The 24,602-nt window shown below is 43.7% G+C and overlaps 1 protein-coding gene across 3 annotated transcripts in view; it reads right to left on the bottom strand.

Moving 5' to 3' along the window:
* Positions 1-21,997, bottom strand: part of yaf2 (YY1 associated factor 2) — a 161,475-nt gene extending 139,478 nt beyond the window's left edge. Inside the window, exons 1-2 of one of the 3 annotated variants that reach the window (XM_063058336.1) lie at positions 21,873-21,997; positions 20,595-20,720 (exon numbers count right to left, since the gene is read on the bottom strand). In XM_063058336.1, the coding sequence (XP_062914406.1) occupies positions 20,595-20,626 (32 nt within the window). In that variant the 5' untranslated portion in view covers positions 20,627-20,720; positions 21,873-21,997. Of the gene's footprint in view, positions 1-20,594; positions 20,721-20,915; positions 20,938-21,197; positions 21,361-21,872 lie in introns of those variants that run through there. The other 2 variants (XM_063058335.1, XM_063058337.1) reach the window with 2 other exon arrangements.
* Between the last annotated feature and the right edge of the window lie 2,605 nt (positions 21,998-24,602).

Here is a 24,602-nt window from a genome sequence, read left to right on the forward strand (position 1 = left end):
AAGACCTCTTAACCTACCCAATACGGCTTTGATCAGTGGGAGGAAACTGGAGCACCCGGGAAAACTCACTCATCCCACAGAGAAGGTGTAGAGACAGCACTAGAATCGAACTTCCAATTCCGACACCCCAAGCTGTGTTAACGCCGCACCAACCAGGACGCTACAGTGGTGACCAGATTATGGGTACAAGTGACCTGTTAATCCTCCTTACAACTGAATACTTTGCGAAATCATTTGAGTGGGGAATTTAAATGCCAGCCACTATTATATGGAGCTGAAGCCATGTTCCTTCTTCACTCAGTATGGACAACAAGTTTCTTTCCCCAGGAACGATTTGGATCATTCCAATAATATCATAGCTTCATTGTCAATTGTATGCAAATATATTAATTAGGAGCCAGACCAGCTAGGGTTCAATGAATCTCAGGGTTGTATATGGTGACATATATACACTTTGATAATAAATTTACTTTTAACTCAACCCCTCTAATCTGCTCCACAATAAGTACAATCATCAATGTTCCCTCTAAAGGTGTGGGTGCACACATTTTTTGCTAGTAGCGCATAAAGGAATTTAAACTGTGCACAAAAGGTTGGCATATTAAGTGTATTTTATGATTGTACACAATCACATTTCCTTTTCTGGTTTCTGATGCAGATGGGGTTGATGGTGTAGAGTTTGTGATGATTTGTCTGCAGATTTTAGAACTGACTTGTTTATACTGTTTTTATTGAAGAAATTATTGATCTCCATGTCAAATTCCAAAGAAGCAAAAGAGTGTGAAGCTGGTTCATTTAAAGTGGAATGGCTTAATGAAAGAGTAGAAATTCCTACACCGAAAGCTCATGAGGTCAGGAACCTGTAAGCTACGAGAATATTAAGGGACAATATAGAAACTGGTGTTACCTGCGTGTATTGTCACGATGCACAAGTTGCTGGAAAATTTGCAAGTGGGAAGAAGTGGAGTGATATTTGGAAACTTGACTTTTGGAAGCATCATTTAAAAAGCAAATCACATCTGGATGGTGTGCAAAAGCTCCGGTGAGAAAACCCTTCATTACCCACTACAGGCCTGATACACGTTTTGTGAGCGTGCAGATAAATGAGGAAAGATGATCAAACTCAAAGTTCTCATTGACAGAGTTTTGTTTGTTGTTAAAATGAATAGCTCTATATATAAAATTCACTGTGCACATGTTGTTGTCACTGGGCAGAAAATTGCACAGCACAAGGTTTTTGTGCACACTTGGCATTACAAATAAGAGAGAATATTGATGATCATAGTGCATTTTTTTGAGTAACCTCACCCTTGCATTTCCAGTTACCCCTGGGGACTTTTCAACCTCTTACACATCAAGTCAAGGATTCAAAGTACATTTATTATCAAAGTACGTATGCAGGTAACAACCCTGAGATTAGTCTTCCCGCAGGCCAGCCACAAAAGACAGAAGTACCACGAAGCCCACTTAAAGAGAACATCAAACACCCAACTCATTAAAAAAAGAACAAATTGAGCAAATACAAAAAAACAAGGCGAATATTAAACATCAAACCGCAGAGTCTTTGAAACAGTCAAGGCAAAGTTTAGTTCAATTTAGTGCCGCATCGTTTGTTGACTGCAGGATGCACAGCCAATCCTCATCAAGTATCCATCTAGCTCCGCGTTATCATTATTTACAAACTCTCCACCCAATTCTGTGTGGCAGCCCCAGTTTCTCAGCTCTCAAGAGTAAAGGGCTCCCCAGAATTGCTGTCTTAAATGGGCGATACCTTATTTTTCACAGTGATTCCCCCTCATTCTAGATTTCCTCAGAAGAACAGACACCCATCTTTCAGCACACAACCCCCCCCCCACCCAGGTTCTTGTCATTTCAGTCAAGTCTTCTCTCACAGTGGACACAAGCACTTTTTCCACTGAAGGCCATCCATTTGAGATGTCTGAATAATAAACCTTCTCAACTGTATTCCCCTTCCCCACCACCCAACACAGCCTATGTCCGGTACAATGGTTTGCACTCCCACTATCCAGGCCATACCCTTTTCTTGCTGCTGCCATCGGGAAGCAGGTACAGGAGCCTTGGGCCCCACACCACCAGGCTCAGGCATATTTTATCAACCGCAACCATTGGGCTTCTTAACATCATTCACCACAATACCGAACTGATTCCACATCCTACAGACTCACTTCCAAGAACTCTACAACTCACATTCTTGGCCCATTTGTTTGTTTAAATTATACTTAATTATTTATTTACGATGCATAGTCTGACTTCTTTTGCACATTGGTTGTTTGTCAGTCTTTGTGTGTAGTTTTTCATTGATTCTATTGTATTTTTTTGTTCTCCCGTGAATGTTTGTAAGTAAGCGAATTTCAGGGTAGTATATAATGACATACATGTACTTTGAGAATAGATTTACTTTGGACTTTAATCTTTTTGAACTTCCATCCACTATATTGGTGTGAAAACTGATAGAAGCCCCAGTTGTGGCTGAAATCACTCAGCATTTTTAAATGAGGAACATCCAGGCTGATCTGTCATTTCAAAGGAACTGTTTTTAAAATATAGATTATAAGCAGTGCCTTTGAAATTGGCTTGTTCTGCTGACTGAGGTGACTGCCTGTGAGGCATTTATTATCTGTCTTGCTAGTAGCGACTGTTGTTACTTTTTGTTTCCAGATAATTTAAAAGTTGATTTCAATTTCCAAACTGCCTTTTCTTTTTATGTAAAGGTAATCTTTATTTATAGCAAGTACAACCAAAGCACACAGCAAAATGGATCATTTGCGTCAAACGAAATAAGCATAGGTTGTGCTGGGCAGCCTGCAAATGCCGCCATGCTCCCCATCGCCCCAACTCACCAACGCTAACGTATATCTTTGGAAATGTGGGAGGAAACCGAAGCACCCGGAAGAAACCCATGCAATCACGGGGAGCACATATAGACAGCAGCAGAAATCCAACCCAATCCTACAGCTGGTGCTGTAACAGCATTACATTGCCCGCCATCACAATACCATGCTCCCCCATCTTCCCCCTGGTGGAATTTGAACCCATTTCATCTGGGCTTTCTCTGTACCAAGGATTATTGACACTGGGTCTCCCTAGCAATCCGCACTAACTTTCATCACATTTCCAACGTACTGCAAAAGGCCACATTTTAAGGTGGGTCTTCACACAAAATACTAGACGAGAGGAACTCAATGGATCAGACAGCACCTGCGGAGGGAAGTAGACAGATGACATTTTGGGTCTTGACAATTTAATCATCTAATCACCTTAAATATCTAAATTCAACAGCCAGGTCTGTCCATAAGTGTCACAAAGCCCAGTACGACACTACATTGCATAGTGGTTAGCACAACGCTTTACAGTACCAGCGACCTGGGTTCAATTCCCACTGTTGCCTGTAAGGAATTTGTACGTTCTCCCTGCGACCGCAAGGGTTTCTTCCAGGTGCTCTGGTTTCCTCCCACAGTCCAAGGATGCACCGGTTGGTAGGTTAGTTGGTCATTGTAAATTGTCCCATGATAAGGCTAGGATGAAATCAGGAAATTGCTGGGTGGTGCGGCTCAAAGGGCCAGAGGGACCTATTGTTTGCTGTATCTCAATATTATTACAGATCTCCACTGTTCCAGGGAGAGTCACCACTATATGTCAGAGTTGATAAAGGGCACATGCTGTCATGAGGTAGGGGAGATGAAATATTTAAACATGTCTTCTTTAAATAAAATAGCCGGCTGGTGGCATAGTGGCATCGGTGCCGGACTTCGGAGCGAAGGCTCCCGAGTTCGAATCCAGCCGGCTCCCATGCACGCTTTCCATCCGTGCTGGGTTGAGCGTCGAGCTAGCAACTCGACCTTGTAAAAAAGAAATTGGCTGCTACAGAAACATCAACAGCAAAAAGTTGATGGCCTGTGCCTCTCGTGAGTTTAAAAGGCAATTTCCTTTTTCTTTTAATAAAATAGGGACATTGGTAGAAAAAGCAGCTTCTCTTTCTGGCTACAACACAGGCAGCTATTCAGCTGTTAAGGTATAGTTCCCAGCAGGGAGGTCCCACCAGTCACCTCTTCTCTTTCCTTGCCTGTACCCTGACACCCGACTTTCTTTCACAGGCCAACATCTCACCTTTGAATCTTTTGCACTCATCTACATAAAGGGATTGAGTGTATAGAAACCGGTTAAGCGATCAGTGCACTTTGAATTTTGGGAGGAATCCAGAGAACATGGGGAGCAGGCAATCTCCACACGAACATCAGCCGAGATCAGGATCAAACCCAGGCCCCAGACTGGTGAAGCAGCAGCAACTCCTGCTGCACTGCCCTGGTCAAGCTTTACAAATACAGTGGATTCCCGTTAATTGGCCCCTTGGTGAACTGGGACTGCCATTTATTTGGAACAGCTCTTAAAGAACAAAAGTTGAGAAAATAGCTGGGATTCCCTTCAATTACTTGGGACACTATGCCACTAAATTGGGGCAGGAGACTAATGCTGAACAGTTTCCAACTAGGGTCAGACGAGTGCACTTGAGTGGCAAGCAGCTACACCATGCTTAGAAAAACACTGTTTAAATAGTGTCAGTTGCACATATTTGTGTTCAAAAAGCAGTGATTTCTGTCACTGATAGCTGGCAAGAAATAAGCAGTAAGATAATTCAGAACTGTTTTGCTCACTGCGGTTTCAAGCATTCAGGCTTGGTGTGCCAGAAGTGACCCGGAATGAAAATGAAACAATTTTACTACTTCAATGAGTTAGGGACTATGAAGAAAGAATTGGAAGGTAACAACAATCATCTTGAATGTTACACTGAAAATAAAGATTTGGAAGGTGCAATCATTGTGTATGAAGGCAGTCCATTATCCACACTAGGTGTCCGTGCTGATTCTGTTCATTTTTTTAAAAAATAGGCATCTGATAGTCTCATGGATTGCACCTTGGAAGGTTTTTCCAGGGCGCAGGCCCGGGCAAGGTTGTATGGAAGACCAGCAGTTGCCCATGCTGCAAGGCTCCCCTCTCCATGCCATTGATGTTGTCCAAGGGAAGGGCATTAGGACCCATACAACTTGGTACCGGTGTCGTCGCAGGGCAATGTGTGGTTAAGTGCCTTGCTCAAGCTGAGGCTCGAACGAGCGACCTTCAGATCACTAGACTGACGCCTTAACCACTTGGCCACGCGCCAACACCTGTTCATTTACAGTGTATCAAAAGAACACAGCATTGTACACTGAATTTCTCTGTTGATGACTATTAGAAAATAACAGCTTTATAGTACTGTCATATTGATAGCGTTCTAATTTATTCTGTATTTCATTTAAACACACAATTTGTTACTCAGTTAAATGGTAGTTTGTCTTTTTAAACTATTTCCATGAAACTTTGGCTAATTGAGGCAGTCACTTAGTTGCGTCAAAATCTACTGGTCCTGACGTGAGCCAATCAACTGGAATCCACTGTACGAGGGGTGATTGATAAGTTCATGGCCTAAGGTCAGTCAGTGGGTGCCGTCCCGAATCCGGGGTTGGCGACTATGTACATCTTCTTTGATCTTGCGACAGCACCGAGTACGGCCTCTCCTCCAGTTGTTCTCGCTGGCCGCCTTGGCACCGCCTGCTGCCACCCCCGCCGAACTCGAGCCCGAGGCCGTGTCGGCCTCCAGCTGCAGCCGCTTCTTCGAGCTCGGCCCTTCCTTAGGCGGAGGCCTTGGGCAGGTCCAGGCACACGGTGCAGCGCCCAAGTTCATCATGTCTATTCTAACTAGGTGCATAGCATACGATTTGTAGATACGTGGTGAGGCTTTAATCTCTTCCACGGAAGATGGCCGTTGGCTCACAAGGAGCTCATCTGCTCTTTGTCAGGTCTTGTTTATTTTAATCCTACTGGGTATCCTCACACCCTCCTCACCAGACCTCGCCAGTGGGGGAGCCGGCCCAAGTCGCCGACCACACGACCAAGGCCCCCGGCCGAGCCTAAGGGAGAAGGAGTCAATTTTAGAAAATCAAGCACATTTATTTTTTGCTACATTTACACACAGTCCAGCAGTTGTGGAGCATACGGATCCCTTCTTTGTAGAAGTTGGCGTCTTGGACCTCCAGAAGAGGTCCACAGCAGGTGTGGTTGATAAGTTCGTGGCCTGGAGGAGATGAGGAGAAACTTCAAACTTTCTGCATTTTCACTCAGAGTTGAACCGCACGTGCATGCAACGAGAGCTGTATAACTCATCTCCTTCTACCTTAGGCCACGAGTATATCAATCACCCTTGTTTGTGGACCACCTCTACAAAGAAGGGATCCATATGCTCCACGACTGCTGGACTAAGTGTGTACATGTAGGAGGGGACTATGTTGAAAAATAATGTGTAGGTGTTCTAAAACTGACTCCTTCTCTCTTAGGCCATGAACTTATCAATGTACATCAGACTGCCGGCATTTGTTGAAATCTACAAATACACATGATGCCAGTGTTTTGAAGTCAGTGGCTATAGAGGTAATGGATTTGGTTTAGAGACTTACAGCACTGTAACAGGCTCCTGCTGCTAAACGAGCCCGCACCGCACAATCGCACCCATGTGACCAGTTAACCTACTAATCCATACGCCTTTCGATTGTGGGAGGAAACTGGAGCACCTAGAGGAAACCTACACGGTCACAGGGACAACGTACAAACTCCTTACCCATCACCCAGGTCACTTGTACTATAACAGCGTTACCCAAACTGCTATGCCTCCCCCACTTCTGGATATGATCATCTGACGTTCCTCAGACTCTGCAATTATTCCTGCCGGTTCAAAGACAGCAAATTTACTTATTTAGAGATTCTGTGCAGGACAGGCTCTTCGAGGCGTGCCACCCAGCAGTCCCCTTATTTAACCCTGGCCTAATCACAGGACAATTTACAATGATTAATTAACCTACCAACTGGTAGGTTTGGACTGTGAGAGAAAATCGGAACACCCGGAGGAAACCCATGCAGTCACAGGGAGAACGTACAATAGAGGGGAGTCTGCTTTCTGTGATGTGCTGAGCTGTGTCCACAACTCTCTGCAGTTTCTTGTGGTCACACGCAGAATGGTTGACGCACCAAGCTCGTGTGCATCCAGACAAGATGCCCTCTTTGGTGCTTCAATAAAAATTGACAGAGGTTGACAGGGACATGCAGAATTTATTCAGCCTTCAGAGGAAGTAGAGGAGCTGGTGAGCTTTCTTGACGTAACAGTGCGCATACATAGTTCCTGAACCCAACCTGCTATTTTGCATGCAATGCCCATCAAGCTCAAAATGGGCACTCAAATACCTAAAGATCATTGTTAACTGTAGACTGTACAGACCTCTGGTCAGGCTCATTCAACCAAGTCCACAAAGCCATAAACATGAGAGGACTCTGTAGATGCTGGAAACCTAAGCAACACACATAAAATCCTGGCCTACTCAGCAGGCCAGATGGCTTCTTTGGAAAAGAGTAAACAATCTATGTTTCAGGCCAAGACCCTTCATCAGGTTGACTGTTTACTCTTTTCCATAGATACTGGCTGGCCTGCTGAGCTTCACCAGCATTTTGTCTGTGTCACAAAGCTACCAGCAGAATTATGGCAGTTCCCCTGCAACTTGTGGAGATTTATTTAAAATGAACTTTTCAACTGTGTATGTAATCAAGTGCATTGCTTGCAACGCTTCGTTGCTCTTGTTAAGACAGTGACACAACTATGAGCTTTCTGGCCCAAAATATTATCACGCTTATTGCAAGAGACACCACAAAATGAAAGCAAATGTTTACCTTTAAAGCCATGTTGGCAGGGGAGGCATTTTAGACATATTTACACAGCAACAGACCTGCAGGACAAAGCATTAAACACACTCCAATAGTCCAGTGATTAAGATTTAATGGATTTATGGTTATTAATTAGGGCAACTTGTTTGACTCTAACTACCCTCTGAAATGACCTTGCACCCCACTTTGCTGGACTATAACTGCACTGCTGAAACAGAAAACAGATAGAGTAGCAGGGACTCTATGACTAAAAGACAGAAATAACAGAAGTAGACCATTCAGCCCATCTAGTGTGATCTGCCATTCAATCATGGCTGATTTATTGTCCAGCTCAACCCCGTTCTCCTGGCTTGCCCCCCCACCCGTCCAGAACCTCTTACACTCTTCCTAATCAATACCCATCAAACTCCACTTCAAATGTACCCAATGACTTGGCCTCCACAGCTGTCTGTGACAATGAATTCCACAGATTCACCACACTCTGGCTAAAGAAATTCCTCCTCACCTCTGTTCTAAAGGGACACCTTTCTATTCTGAGGCTGTGCCCTCTCGTCCTAGACTCACTCACTATTGGAATCATCTTCTCCATTTTCCCCTTTGTCTAGGCTTTTCGAGTATGAAACATATTTGTTCTGTTTTAATGCGATCTCCCAGTTGTTCCATGGCCTATCAACTGAAGAGATCTTTTCAGAAACACCTGGGGTCTGGAGTTTAAAATGAGAAAGCCACCTCACAGACTAGTCAGGCAACAGCCTGCAGTATCTTATCTGACAGACCACACACCACACTCCTCTGTACCGCCAATACGTGTGATGGCCTGCGAGAGCTTTCAGGCAGGAAGTACTTAAATTGATAGAGCTGGTATCTTTTATTCACAACAATATATAACATACCCAATTTTAAATATGAAATTAGTTAAGCAACAAAACTAGATATCACATAGAAACTAACGTAACATACAGTATATATCTAGTTTTGAAAGGTACAGCATGAGAAGTGATGTAGCAATGAAAAAGAGGTTCAGAGTTTTGCAGCACAGATACCTTTCTAATCCATGCTCCTGTCAAGTTGTAATTGTACCCACCTTGACCACGTTGTTTGAAGCTCAATCCATTCCCTCTATCTGTCTATTATGCTGCTGGCGATTAGGGCAGCAATGGAAGTCCTCCATCTCTGGCGGGGTTCAGGGCTTCCTTCATCATCTCAGTAGCTTTCTCTCGGTTTTCACCGTCAGTCACACAAGTCCCAGGTGGAGATTTAGGAATACCATCGCACTCAGAAGTAGAAGGATTCTTCATTGCCATTTCTGTAACAATTTCTTGACTAGTCAGGGTTGTTAGCCTTGAGCTGAACCCCTGAACCTGGAGGACTGGTAGACCACTCCAAGTCTGGCCTCCATCCTTTGATCTGTTTGGCATGGGTGATCCTACCAACAGTCCTGACTCCAGCCAGCATAGCTCTCTGGGTTATTGAGGCATGCAACCCTCCAAACCCAGCGACAAGGTTGTCGTCCTCTTGGAGGCCATACCCTCCATGCTCTGTGCAAATCTTGCCCATCAGATCCCCTTAGAAGCTTTCCCCCCTATTACCTTGAGAAAAAGACTATTATCATCCTCCTTATCCACACTCATCACTTTATAAACATTTGTAAACTCATCCCTCAGCCTCCAGGGAAAACAGACCCAACTTTTCCAATCTCTCCTTATAACTCAATTCATCCGGACCTGGAAACATCCTTGTGAATCTTTTCACTACCCTCTCTAGCATAACACATTCTTGTTATAGTAACGCAACTAGAACTAGAATAAGTCCATCTGCAATCTCACCAACCTCTGGTAACATGATGTCCCAGCTCAAACTCAATGTCTCGGCTGATGAAGGCAAACTGATGCACACTTTCTTCACCACCCTGTCTACCTGTGTTGCCACTTTAAACTAGGTACCTGTACCCCTGGGTCTCTCTGTTCTGCAACATTCCCCAGGGCCCTGCCATTCACTGAGCAAGTCGTTTTCATTTGCCATTCCTTGTCCACTTTCCAAATTTATCTAGATCTTGTTGCAAATTTAGACAATAAACTTCACTGGCCGTCATAAACCATCCACAACACCTTTTCCCAAAACATTCCAGTAGTTATCCCAGATGTACAATCTCTTAAAACCAACTTATTGATCAAAGCAACATGCACAAAATACTGGAGGAAATCAGCAGGCCAGGCAGTATATATGGAAAAGAGTAAATAAAGTTTTCTGGCAGAGCCCTTTCATCAGGACTCAGTTCTGAACTTCCTCAGGGTAGGCACTCCAGGAGGAGGCTTTGCAGTCTAGTAGTAATGCTATAGTTTCTTGTCTTATTAGTCAAATCTTCTGTCACCTTTCTTCATACATCCAACAGAAGTTCAGTGTTGGCTCCTTTCTCATTGCAATTGGTTATTGTTTCTACATAATCAACATCATAAAGGTACAAGTTATCTTGATGGCTCATTCTCATGAACGTTCTATGGATTCTCACCAAAGCCAGCACATCTTCTATGGATTCTCATCAAAGCCACACATAAGGGGCCCAAAACTGCAAACAATACTCCAAGTGCAGTCTGAGCAATGCCTTATAAACCCTTAGCCCACAAGTCACTGACCAACGCAGGCAGAATCACTGAGCCACACTTAAACCTCCTTGTATCGATAGTCTTTCTTCTCATCAAATCAACTGTATTGGCTGAACGTTGTACATATTTGGGACGTGAAAGCAGCAAGAATAGATACCATGAAATGCACTTGTTCTCTCCATGTTTTCTTGCTTTAAGCACTAACATTTAGGCTCCAAATTCAGAATAATACTTTACTGTACTCAACAAGCTCAGCATAAATTATACTAAATGCACCAGCTATCACACAGAGTTCTCCAAGTGATCTGAATTCCCAATGTGTTCCGAATTGCAGGCTGATCGATGTTCACGAGCTAAGCTGACTAGGAACCAGTTCAGATGCCCCAGAAGAGCATAGAACCAATGGTTCCACTTAATATCAGACAATGTATACAATATACAACCTGAAATTCCTGTTCTTCACAGACACTCACAAAAACAGAAGAGTGCCCCAAGGAATTAGTGACAGATAAAACGTCAGAACCCCAAAGCTCCCCCCCGTCACTCCAACCTGCCACTGTGTACAAGCTTCAGCAAAACATCGACCTTCCCCCTCCCTCACTTACTTCAGCATATAAGCATCAACACCCTCCACCCACCAAGCAAGCAAAAGCAAAGCTCCAAGCAGGCAACTCATTGGGCTCAGCTAGATTTAAGTACGGACCTCAGATGGGAAAAAAAGGCAGTTGAGAAATTGTGCAGTTTCTCTCTCACACACATACAAAAAAAAGGACTATTTTAAAAGCAATTCAACATTCCTTATTTATTATTCAACATACCTGCTGCCTACACGATCAGATCTACAACCAAGTTATTATATATGGCAGTAAAGCTGAAACAATTAATGCCTATTTAGTAATAAATTCATTCCTTTCTTTAAAAGATAAATTTCTTTCTAATTTAAAATGGAATATTAACCCATTGTCTTTTTATACTGGAGGAAATCTTGAGTTAGAAAGTGATTTCAATAAAATAAAAGCATGTGAAACTACAGCAATTGAGTGTTAACAGAGAGCTACTTAGCACTTACAAAGACAGTCTCTGGACAAAACTACACAAAGTGGCATGGTATCTATCTGTACATGAAGACGGAGTTTTATTTTTGATGTCTGTATTAATTACAAGTATTTTATGTCATTTGAATTAAGCATTAATACAGGCTTTCAAATGAAGCAATCACATTATAAAAGGCAGATTTATTTCATTATTTTCTCAAGCTACCAACTTATTTCAGCATGGAAATGCTGAAAATTCAGCTCCGAAGAATTCAGAGCTCAGAGGAAAAGGGGCAGTTGTGGAACTTTCTCCCAACACCTCTTACACTATTTGGTACACAAATGCATTTTGTTATAAAAACACACATAATTCAAAACTCTAGTTATACCCTCAGTGGCCACTTTATTAGGTACACTTGTATGTCTGCTTGTTAATGCAAATGATCTAATCAGCCAATCGTGGGACAGCAATGCAATGCATAAAAGCATGCAGACATGGTCAAGAGATTCACTTGTTGTTCAGATCAAATATCCGCATGGGAAAGAAATGTGATCTAAGCATCTTTGACTGTGGAATGTTTGTTGCTGCCAGACAGGATGCTACGCTGATCTCCTAGGACTGTTCATGCACGATGGTCTCTAGAGTTGATAGAGAATGGTGCAAAAAGCAAAAATAATCCAGTGATTGGCAGTTTTGTGGGAGAAAATGTGTGCATAATGAGAGGTCAGAGAAGAAAGGCCAGACTGCTTCAAGCTGACAGGAAGGCGACAGTAACTCGAATAACCACACATTACAGCAGTGGTGTGCAGCAAAGCATCTCTGAATGCATGACACGTTGAACCTTGGAGTGGATGGGCTACAGCAGCAGAAGGCCACACCAAGTTCCACTCTCGTAGCTAATGAAGTGGCCACTGACTGCATAGTTCTTTTGCTGGTATTTTGTATTCTGCATGTCCCACCCTATTCTGAACCTTCCCCAGTACAAGTTTCAGAAATACTCAACAGAATGGCATTATGAAGGCATTAAAGTCACAAAGCCATAAACATTCCAGTCTCCTATGAGTGCCTCAGTGACAATGATCTTATGACTAAAATCTGCTCTCATTAATAACTAGATTTAATAAGGTTTTTAAAAAATGTTAAATGTTCACTGGAACCTGCAATACCTTACACACTTTTGGGAAAGGAATGTAACGAAGAGATCCCAATCAATAATATACATCAATACACAACTATGACAGCAACTCCTACTGGTAAGAAATATTAAAGTTTACATTTGTCTTAGGATCTCCACAACCAAAATACCCAGGGAGCAAAACAGAAGTCTTATACTCTGAACATTAAAAATCCATCACACACCATGCTATTAAAAACAGTACCAAATAAAGTAATATAAAAAGTGATTAAGTAGTTTCCTTTTCTGTGAGTGAACAAGTACATTTCAGTAAAATGTATGATTACAATCCGCCCTTGATACTTCAAATGTTAAAATACAGACCATAAACCAATGCTGAGATGTTTGGCTTTCGCTTGTAAACCTACCCAACTTAACTCATTACACTTTATTTGTTAAAAATAGTTATAACAAATCATTAAAATGTCAATATTCAAGGCTGATTTCATCAGTACACACATTTAGCTTGGCTACTACCATAATAAACTCCATTTAACAGTGAGCACATTACTAAGATTTACCACAGTTACTGTTCACATGCATCATTCCATAAAATCCTCCATTTGGAATGCAGTTACAATGCCTCGGACTTGGAAATTATTACAAAAAGATTGGCACAATATGAATGCTCAGCAACATTTAACTTCAAGCCCATAATAATGTTTTTTTTTTACCTTTTAATTTTTTATTAGTACTTGTCAGGTTGAGGGATGTCAGTGCTGTGATCTGGAACATTTTCTACTTTGGCACCCGTCTAACTCTAGAATCAAAGCTCAATTCGTCTTCCTTTACATTATCTTTGCCAAACAAAAACACAGCTCTCCATAAACCTTACTCCAAAGGCACTGAAGTGAACTCCCAGGGAATGGTCACTATAGGCTGGCTATTTAAAGAGGGGCCCACAATGATTTACCTCACATTTCGATTAAAATTATCCACAAAACCTGACTGTCAATAATAAAAGCTTTCTTCATTAATCCCAACACATTCCTCTAATAAAAAAAATCAATTTAGCTGAGCATACAAGGATCCTACTTGTTCATTCCACCTTCAACAGAGGATAATATGCTGATAATTAGATTCAAGATGGTTTTATGTCATTTCTAGTACACAAGTATAAAGGAGAACAGAATAATTCCCACTCCGGATATGATGCAACACAAAAAAACATAATATGGAACACAATAAATATAAATACCCAAGATAGCTTATGTATATAGATTGATTGTATGTTCATAAAGTGATGCTAGGCACAGGAGTGTCTGTAGATAAGGTAACTAACAGAAAATGATACTCTCCTCAGAAAGAAGATGCACAGATCAGCTTCCTAATCGTGTATGATGTGATCCACGACCACGAGAACTTATATATGTTCACTCCCAGAAATTTTAAAGTGATTATAAAATTATAAAAATTAAAACAAAAATTTGCAACATGTAGTGAAATCAGTCATACACAAGATTTACTTTAATCCCTGAGTACAAAGCTTAAAGTAAATGTATTACTAAAGTATGTACATATACTATCCTGAGATTTGTGTTCTTGCAGGAACAAAGTAGTACAATAACATCAGTGAGAAAGCACACACATTGACTGACCAATGTCCCAAGACAACATGTGAAAATACAAAAAACTAAGTAAATACTGAGAATGCAGAGTCCTTGAAAGTGAACCCAGTATGCAGAGATACAAGAAATAACATATGGTCCTTCTTGTCATTCAATACTAATATGCACCTCTATTCGGACCATAAGATATAGGACCAGAATCAGGCCATTTGGCCCATCGAGTCTGCTCCGCCATTTCATCATGGCTGATCCAATTTTCCTCTCAGCCCCACTTTGCTGCCTTCTCCATCCTGTATCGTTTCATGTCCTGAATAATCAAGAATCTATCACTTTTTAAAAATATACAGTATTTCTGCTTTTGCACGTTTAAAAAAAATCTATTCAACATATGCAATTGATTTACTTGTTTATTTATTATGTTTAATTTTAATTATTATTAGTTTTTGTCTGTTAGATTATGCATTGTATTGAACTGCTGCTGCTGTTAACAAATTTTGCGTCACATGCTGGTGATAATAAACCCGATTCTGAACTTCTGCCTTAAATAAACAAAAAGACTTGGTCTCCACAGCTGCCTGTGGCAATGACTTTAGATGCTTCTGCATGATTATTACGAGTTACCTTTTCTCAAGAAAATGTTATTGCATTGACATAATTACATAGAATTGTAAAGCACTGAAACAAGACGTTGAGCCCACCTCATTCATGCCAACGGCCATCCAAGCTCATCCCTTTCGCAGGCCACATCCCTCTATGTCCTTCCTCTCCAAATGTCTCTGTAACATTGCAATTATTTCTGCCTCTGCAACCTTCTCTTGCTGCTCATGCCGTGTAACCATTGCCTTGTGTCGGAAATTGTACCCCTCAGATCTCCTTTACACTCCTTCCCTCTTACCTCAATCCCGTACCCTCCAGTTTTAGACTTCCTGGTACTGGGAAAAAACACTTTTTGACCGTGTATTCCATCAATGCCTCCATAATGTGATAAACCGTTGCAAGGGTACTGCTCTGCCTCCTACGATCCCATGAGAATAAACCCAAACTTTCCGTATAATGTCGAGAAAACTTCACTCACCTCAACCCCAAACTCATTCCACAACCCACTGACTCACTTTCAAAGGCTCTTCAATTCATGTTCTCAGTATTATTCATTTACATTTTAAAAAATTATTTGCACAGTTTATCTTCTTTTGCACATTGGTTGTTTGTCAGTCTTTATTTATTTAGTGAGACAGCACGGTGGAGGCCTTTCTGCCCCTTTGAACCATGCTGCCCCAGCAATCCAGCAAGCCCAAGTCACCCTAATCTAACCATGGGACAGCTTAGTCATAGTCATACTTTATTGATCCCGGGGGAAATTGGTTTTCGTTACAGTTGCACCATAAATAATAAATAGTAATAGAACCATAAATAGTTAAATAGTAATATGTAAATTATGCCAGGAAATTATGAAATAAGTCCAGGACCAGCCTATTGGCTCAGGGTGTCTGACCCTCCAAGGGAGGAGTTGTAAAGTTTGATGGCCACAGGCAGGAATGACTTCCTATGACGCTCAGTGTTGCATCTCGGAGGAATGAGTCTTTGGCTGAATGTACTCCTGTGCCCAATCAGTCCATTATGTAGTGGATGGGAGACATTGACCAAGATGGCATGCAACTTGGACAGCATTCTCTTTTTAGACACCACCGTCAGAGAGTCCAGTTCCATCCCCACAACATCACTGGCCTTACAGATGAGTTTGTTGATTCTGTTGGTGTCTGCTACCCTCAGCCTGCTGCCCCAGCACACAACAGCAAACATGATAGCACTGGCCACAAACTCGACCAGTTGAAGGTTTGGTACATCTTTTGGACTGTGGTAGGAAACTGGAGCAGCTAGGGGAAACCCACACATTCCACGGGGAAGGACGTACAGAGATTCCTTACAGAATGGCGCCAGATTGAACTCCTTAGTGCCCCAAGCTGTAATAATGTCTCGCCCACCGCTACACTACCATGACATCCATGTATAAACTATAGTTCTTTTTTCCTGTAAATGCCTGCAAGAAAATGAATCTCAAGGTAGCATATGGTGACACATGCTTACTTTGACAATAAATTTACTTTGAATTGTAACCCTCCATTCCAGGCAATGTCTCGGAGATTCTCTTCTGCACTCTAATTGCTCCCATATCCTTCCTGCAGTGTGGTGACAATACTCCAGACACAATGTTTTGTACAACTGCAACATGCCATGGCCAATGAAGGCAAACATAACAATGACCATTTTTATTGCCTTATTCAGCTGTGTACCCCGAAGTCCCTCTGCACATCAAAGCTCATAAGGTCTCTGCCAACTTATCTACATGTCCAAATGGAACTTGACCATCCATTTACCATGCACATCTGGATTACATTCCATCTGGCACCACTCTGCCCAATGTTCCAGCTGATCGGTGTTCTGTTGTATCCTTAGACAACCTTCTTTGTTATCTATGGATTCCAGCAATTCTTGTGTCATCTGCAAACTCGGTCATCAGACCCCGACATTCTCATACAAGTCAATTACATAAATGTTATAAACGGCAAAAGTTCCGGCACCAATTCCTCAGGTATTACAGATCAATAGAAAAGCACCCACTCACCACTACCTTCTGACCTTCTGCCTCCTCCTCCAGGGCAATTCTGGATCCAGTTCAAACACTATGAATCCCTTGTGTCTTACCCTTCTGGACCAATCTGCAATGTGGGACCTTGTCAACAGCCTTGCTCAAGTCCATGCCAGTAATATTTATCACCCTGTCTTCAATCTCGTTTCTTTCCTCAAAAAAAAAATACGGGTCAGATGTGAGACACATTCCAGCCCACATCCTGGTAAATCTCTTCTGCAATCATTCTATTGCTACCACATGCTTCCTGAAACATGACATATCAACTCTGACACCTATAAAGTCAAACAGACCAAAAGCCTTTTGCACCAGCCTGTCCACCAATTAACTGATGAGTCTGGAGAAGATAGTTCTTGTGCTAAACAATCCTTCGTGCTAAAACATATTCCTCAACTTCACTTTGATATGACTTAATTTTAAACTTTATTTCGCCCTTCATTTCTTTAACAAATTCTTTGGCCCATACAGGCACAGAAACAGGCCTATCTTGTTCATGCTGAACTGGTCTTCTGCTTAGTCCCACCTAACCACACCCAGACCATACCTCAAAACCCTTCCTATCCATGTACCAATCCGAACTTCTCTTCAGTGTTACCATTAAATCTGCATAGAGCTGCACTGGCTCTGACAGGAACACGGTGCCACACAAAAAAACACTTCCAAATGACTCAGCATCAGTGAGCAATTGAAGCATATGGACTGAGAAGTTTACCAGGGTGCTTCAATCGCCTTGGCTCCCCTATGAATTAATGAGCTGGGCAGAGAGGAGGGAATTATCAGCCAGGGATTCAGCTCAATGTCCAGGAAGTGCTGATGTGGTGTGCCGCGGACACTTAAGTCTGATTTATACTTGTGCGTACTAGCTTACGCCACAGCCTATGCAAGTGGGCTACGCCGTTGTGAACATTTACACTTGTGCGTTGGTGTGTCTGCGTCGCTCTGCAATTCACCGCCAAAACGCTGGTTGGCGGTGGGGTTTCTATGCCATCGTGTTGAGTTTCTTCGTGTTGAAATTCAAACTTCAAACAATGGCAACTGAAACTGAAGGAGGGTGAATTTTCTGTGCTTGGCCGGCCACTGAGAGACATGGACAAGGCAATGCATTTCAAATATTTTCGGATGTCGGCAGGCAGATTTGACGATTTGGTTCATCGTCTCCAACCACTTATTTCGCATCAGTGTACGCACAGTATACTCAGAGACTGGCAATCACCATTCGAGTTTTAGCTTCAGATGGAATTCAACAGGCTGTAGCAGCTAGCTACAAACTGGCGTCAAGCACAGGGTCCTCCATAATTTCGGAGGTCTGTAAAGCTTTATGGAAAGCATTGCAGCCAGAGTTCCTTCCCTGCCCTTCAGTCGCCCGATGGGAAGCTACTGCAGCGTAGGAGGAAATGTGATGCTACCAAGCGGACCAATCACAGTTGTTGCAGTCTGCACTGGCGTGACACGTAGTTACATTTTTGGAGGTGTGCGACAGGGTATGGCGTAGGGTACACAGTTACGCCGTACCTACGTCAATTTGATGCACAAGTATAAATTGGCCTTTAGTGTAGAAAGGAACAGTCACCGCCCATCTCAAGACTTCCAGCAACATGCGAGTCAGTGGCTCCAAAGGTGGGAAATGGAAGTTACAGATGTTGAACAGAACACAGCCCACAACGTTGGGCTGAATTAATTAAGTTAGCAACACCAAATTCCTCATGCCTGCACATGGTCCACATCCCAAAGATTAAAAAGAACATCATTTTTCTGATCAAACACTCCACACTTCACTGAAGCATTGCTTAAACCAACTCTCCTGAATCAGAGTCATTGATGTATTTGTCAACCCAGAGTCAAACAACCATCTCTTAGCTTAGCTTTACAGGTAAATCTTCAACTCCTGTGTGAATTAGGTACTGATGATTGCAATTACTTGTGATAAAGTGATTTGTGCTTCACTAAATCAGAAATAAAATTCCACTTACATTTTGAACATCTAACCATTTAGATTCATGGAGCAGGACAGCATGGATACAGGCCCTTCAGCCCATCTAGTTCATGCTCACCACGTTAGTCTCGATTTCCTGTGTTCAGCCTATATCCCTCTGAGTTCTAACTCTCTGTTCACCCATCCAAGTGTTTGTTAAATAATACCATCTTACCTGGCTCAACCACTTCCTCCGGAAGCTCATGGCACATACTCTCCATCCTGTGTGAGAATAGTTGCCCCTTGGGCCCTTTTCAAATCTTTCCACTCTCACCTTAAACCTATCAACCCCACTAGCCTTGGATTCCCCTACCCCGTGAAAAAGACTTTTGAGCCACCTTATTTCTCCCATAATTCCCTTAACCGCCCCCCCCCCCAACAATTCTCCTCTGCTAAAGACCTTGCCAGGCCAACCTTTGTGCAGAAGAACAAAGTTTTTTCCCTGCTGGTTTTAAAGATCTGAGTACTGACCACTGACCACTGCGAGCAATGGCAGAGAGTCACTGAACCAAGCGAAGCCAAGGAGCTGATAAATGAAACTGAGGTGACCAGTGAACTGCAGCATCCCAAGTTAATGTCAATTCTTAAGATGATCATTTAATTTCATCAGAAGGTTGCCTTTCTGCCTGCTCACAGTGCTGGTGTTTGGGGTTGGAGAAGAAGGAATATTAAAGTTATTCTGAATTTTTCATAAGCACTTTATTGGAAATAACCCTCTCCCTGATTCACATGAATGCATATTTTGGATTTTATCATTTAAGGACTCTACAAATCATGTTCTCGATATTTATTGCTTATTTATTATTATTCTTTTTGCATTTGAACAGTTCGTGGTCTTTCATACACTGGTTGTTGCCCATCTCTGTCCTGTGGGGTTTTTCATTGATTTCTTCCCATTTACTGTGAACGCCCACAAGAAAATGAATCACAGGGTCATATATGGTGACATACATGTACTCTGACCACTCTGAACTTTTGAATATTTCAATCAATTACCCCTAAAGTTAATATATTATGACTCTTCAGCTGAAGAGAAAGTGGGCTTCATCCCGTGTTCAGTGCCTGATATTCAGTCTGCACAAATACTCACAATATATTCAACCTAATTGCCCTCATCAAGTTGCTGTTTTAATCGATTCAGTAAGCAGGTTTTCTTGTCTCAGGGTTGTGCAAAGTAGAGACCAAGTAGGGAAGTAGGGAAATAGAGCAGATCGCAGGTTTCAAGATAAACTCTGTGTGAGACAGTACTATTGCAAAGTCAGCAGCCCCAGATGCTAACTATTCCTTTCTCCAACAACTCTACCTGGCCTGCTGAATATGTTCAGCAATTTCAATTTCAGTTCATTTTTAAGACAAATTATCTCATTATTAATTAATCAAAATAACATTAGAACAAATACAATGCAGTTTTCAAGGGAAATATAACCCAAAGCTGTGCGATTAGCGTGACTCCCAAAGCTTTTGAGGTAATTCTATTCAAGGACAGAGCCTTTTTGTTTGCTTGGTCAAGTGATTCGACTGCCAGCTTTTCAAAGCATGAGAAGTAACCGAGCAGAAATGGGTCTAGCAACATCTTTTGAGCGACACCACAAGCCCGATTTCATTCGCAGCTCTCGGAGGTGGTTCTAAAAATCAGCAAAACTGAATGATGTGCCGACCGCTGTCTGAAACCAAACAGTGTATTTCCAACAGCAAAAACACGTCCAAGGCTGCAGAGATAGTGATCGCGGAGACCCTCCGCCTTCCAATCATATTTCAAGTACAACAGTAATTTCGTAATAGAGACGTTACGGACGAGATTAAATAAAAACAGGGAAGTTGAAACACTGACCGTGTTGAAGTGCCCTTCCTGACATCACACATACTGCATTTGAAAGCCTCTGCGCTGTTCCTGTACGTACAAACGCTACAATCCCAGTATCCCTCGTCCGTGGAAGGCTTCGGCTGCCTTTTGGGTCTGTTTTGGAAAACAAAAGAACGGAGAGGAATGCAGTGGGGGGGGGGGGAAGAGAAGAAAGATACATAGGTACACGGGCTTATCCTGCGAACAGTTTGCCCTTTTCCTTTCCTCTCTCTGGCTGATCCCAACCCCCCCCTCCCCTTTCATTCCCTCACTCCCTCCCCCGCCACTTCTCCTCCTCCTCCAAAAGACCTTCGCGGCAATCGGCGCCGATCAAAAGAAAGAGGGCCAGATCCTTTGAGCGAGACTGCATCTTCCTATGTCAATTTCCCACGCACGCACGCAAACTGGCTACAGTAACCAGCTCGTCCGCCATGGCTGCTACATTGTATCGAGTTGCCCGACATTCAGCTCCCATCCTACCGCCGCTCCGTCCCCGCAACGAAAACATTTAAAGGGAGCCCCGCTTCCCCTCTCCCTCCCTCCTCCCCCGAAGACGGTGAGGGAGCGGCGGGTCCGGAAAAAGTACTCTACCTGGTGGGACTCTTCTTGTCTCCCATAACAGCGTTAAGTCCTCCGGGTTTTGGTTTTATTATTTATTATTGAAACCAGTCCGAATGGCTCAGGGCTCCTCTGTTAGCGCCTGGATTTCCCCCTCCCACCCCCCCGCCGCCCCCAGCTGTCCGGTGACTCGCCTCACGTGGCGCGCCGGGGGCCAACCAGCTCGCGAGGATCCTGGTGAAACGGCCGCCCGCCGCACAAGGCGGTAGGTTTGCACGGCGTCCGTTTTCGCAACCGTGTCGCCGGCTTTAAACACACACACACACGCACACACCACCCACCCCCGGCGCCGGGAACGGGGGCCAGCCGGCGGGGGTGAGGGCGAGGAACGGCGGCGGCGTGAGACCAGCCCCGCTCCTGTTAGCAGGTCGCTTGGAACGGGCTGCTTTTTTTCTCTCCCCCCGTCGAGGAGGAAGCGGGGTCCCGCCAGCAGCTTGCACCTCCCCTCCTAATGAAATGTAATGACATCAGCCGCCCGACGGCAGGATATCAGAGGGCGGCGGTGAATGAATGGGGCCGCGGGAACGGGTGCTACGCTGGCGGCTTAGGCCGCTGCGCCCTCGAACAAAGGCGCCGGAAAACTCTTTCGCAGTGGTTTCAGTAGTTTGGCAAACTTTGGGTCTGAATTTTACTTTTGAAGTAGGGTACCCGTTAAAAAGTTAACGTGCGTGGCAGCATCGGGCGGAGTGACGTTAACGTTATTCGTGCTTTCGGATCCACAGACGGTGGGAGGGTGTTGCAGGTACTGTATTCCCGAAATTTAGCCGCGAATGAAATGCTTTTGGCTGTTTTTGCACGTAGACCACGTGGTTTCTTATGCTGAGGTTTTGACTCCACCCCCAACTCCCGTCCCGATGCAGAGGCGTGCACTCTTAAAGCCCCGGTGTATCTGCCTGGTGGTGGCCAAGTGACGGTGCGCAGGGCTCGGATATGATTATTAATTCCAACAGCTGCCTTTGAACCCTCTAATCACGTCTTTCTGCGGGGCCCAGCAAGCAATTTAACGACTCCAGCCTGCACTATGTGTCCGCCCTTAAACCGGTATCCCCTCCCCACCACGTTACACCAGATCTTGCTGGAAGTCTCATCTGCTAACCTAAATTGTTAACTCTGCTTGATTTTCCACAGAAGTGGCCTGACTTTTCCGCTTCTGTAACTGGTGGAAGGTGCGCTGTCAAGTGGTACTCGGTGATGCCGTGTTTTAGTTTTCTAGGACTGTTTGACACTTATCTCATCAAACCCTTTACTGCGGGCTCCCTGGTAAAACAGAGGTCAAGGGGCATCAAAAGGAAAACACTCCAGAGATCAGAGATACAAGTTCCCACAATGGAGGATGGAAGAAGTTTTTGCAGAGTTCATCTGTTCCCAGGACATCCCTGAAGGGTTCCTCACATCTGCCCTTCAGGCCCAGTCGTCTTCAGCTGCTTCATCATAGACCTCCCTTGCAGTGGGGATGACAATGTGTGTACAGTGCTCAGTTCCTCAGCTAACGAAGATGGCAGTGTAGACATACTTATGCTTACTTATACTTTATTGTCACCGAACAATTGATACTAGAGCGTATAATCATCACAGCGATATTTGATTCTGCGCTTCCCGCTCCCTGGAGTACAAATTGATAGTAAATATTAAAAATTTAAATGATAAATCATAAATAGAAATGGGGAAAGTAAGGTAGTGCAAAAAAACCGAGAGGCAGGCCGGATATTTGGAGGGTACAGCCCAGATCTGGGTCAGTCTTATCACAGTTGGAAAGAAGCTGTTCCCAAATCTGGCCATACGAGTCTTCAAGCTCCTGAGCCTTCTCCCGGAGGGAAGAGGGACATGCAGAAGCCTCGGGTGTCATTAAGACACAGACTGATAAATGGCAGGGAACATTTTTACTGTGAAAGGACTAGACATTGATCAGTATGAGAGAGTTTAGTCCAGGGGTGGCGAACTTAGAGCATGCAAAAAAAAACTGTTGCTATGCAGCCTGCAGTGCTGCCCCTCAGTTCTCTGAACCAAACCCCACCCACAATTTAAAAAAAAAGATAAATAATGATTCTTGTGATCATGAAGATAGATTTTTGGGAGCTAGGTAGAAAGCTGAAAAGTAGAACCTCCAGGCTGGTAATAGAAACATAGAAAATAGGTGCAGGAGTAGGCCATTCGGCCCTTCGAGCCTGCACCGCCATTTATTATGATCATGGCTGATCATCCAACTCAGAACCCTGTCCCAGCTTTCCCTCCATACCCCCTGACCCCCGTAGCCACAAGGGCCATATCTAACTCCCTCTTAAATATAGCCAATGAACTGGCCTCAACAGTTTCCTGTGGCAGCGAATTCCACAGATTCACCACTCTCTGTGTGAAGAAGTTTTTCCTCATCTCGGTCCTAAAAGGCTTCCCCTCTATCCTCAAACTGTGGCCCCTCGTTCTGGACTTCCCCAACATCGGGAACAATCTTCCTGCATCTAGCCTGTCCAATCCCTTTAGGATCTTATACGTTTCAATCAGATCCCCCCTCAATCTTCTAAATTCCAACGAGTACAAGCCCAGTTCATCCAGTCTTTCTTCATATGAAAGTCCTGCCATCCCAGGAATCAATCTGGTGAACCTTCTTTGTACTCCCTCTATGGCAAAGATGTCTTTCCTCAGATTAGGGGACCAAAACTGCACACAATACTCCAGGTGTGGTCTCACCAAGGCCTTGTACAACTGCAGTAGTACCTCCCTGCTCCTGTACTCGAATCCTCTCGCTATAAATGCCAGCATACCATTCGCCTTTTTCACCGCCTGCTGTACCTGCATGCCCACTTTCAATGACTGGTGTATAATGACACCCAGGTCTCATTGCACCTCCCCTTTTCCTAATCGGCCACCATTCATATAATAATCTGTTTTCCTATTTTTGCCACCAAAGTGGATAACTTCACATTTATCCACATTAAATTGCATCTGCCATGAATTTGCCCACTCACCCAACCTATCCAAGTCACCCTGCATCCTCTTAGCATCCTCCTCACTGCTAACACTGCCATCCAGCTTCGTGTCATCCGCAATCTCTGGATTGCTGCCTGTGCCATGTGCCAGTGAGGGTAAGAATAGGGTGACTTGGCAGGTAAATGTGAAACTGAGGAACTGGTGCTGGGGGGGGGGGTCAGGGTTTCAGATTTCTGGATCATTGGGAGCTCTTCTGGGGGAAGGTGTGACCGGTACAAAAGGTACGGGTTACACCTGAACCCTAGGGGGACCAATATCCTTGTGAGCAGGTTTGCCGGAATTATTGGGGAGGGTTTAAATTCATTTGGCGGGGGTGGGTGGGAAACAGTGACAGGGCATTTGGTGTACAAGCAGAGGCAGTGTGTAGTGAGACTGTCAGAAAGGACAGGCAGA

This window comes from Mobula hypostoma, chromosome 9 (genome assembly GCF_963921235.1).
Source record: "Mobula hypostoma chromosome 9, sMobHyp1.1, whole genome shotgun sequence".
Taxonomy (NCBI): Eukaryota; Metazoa; Chordata; class Chondrichthyes; order Myliobatiformes; family Myliobatidae; genus Mobula; species Mobula hypostoma.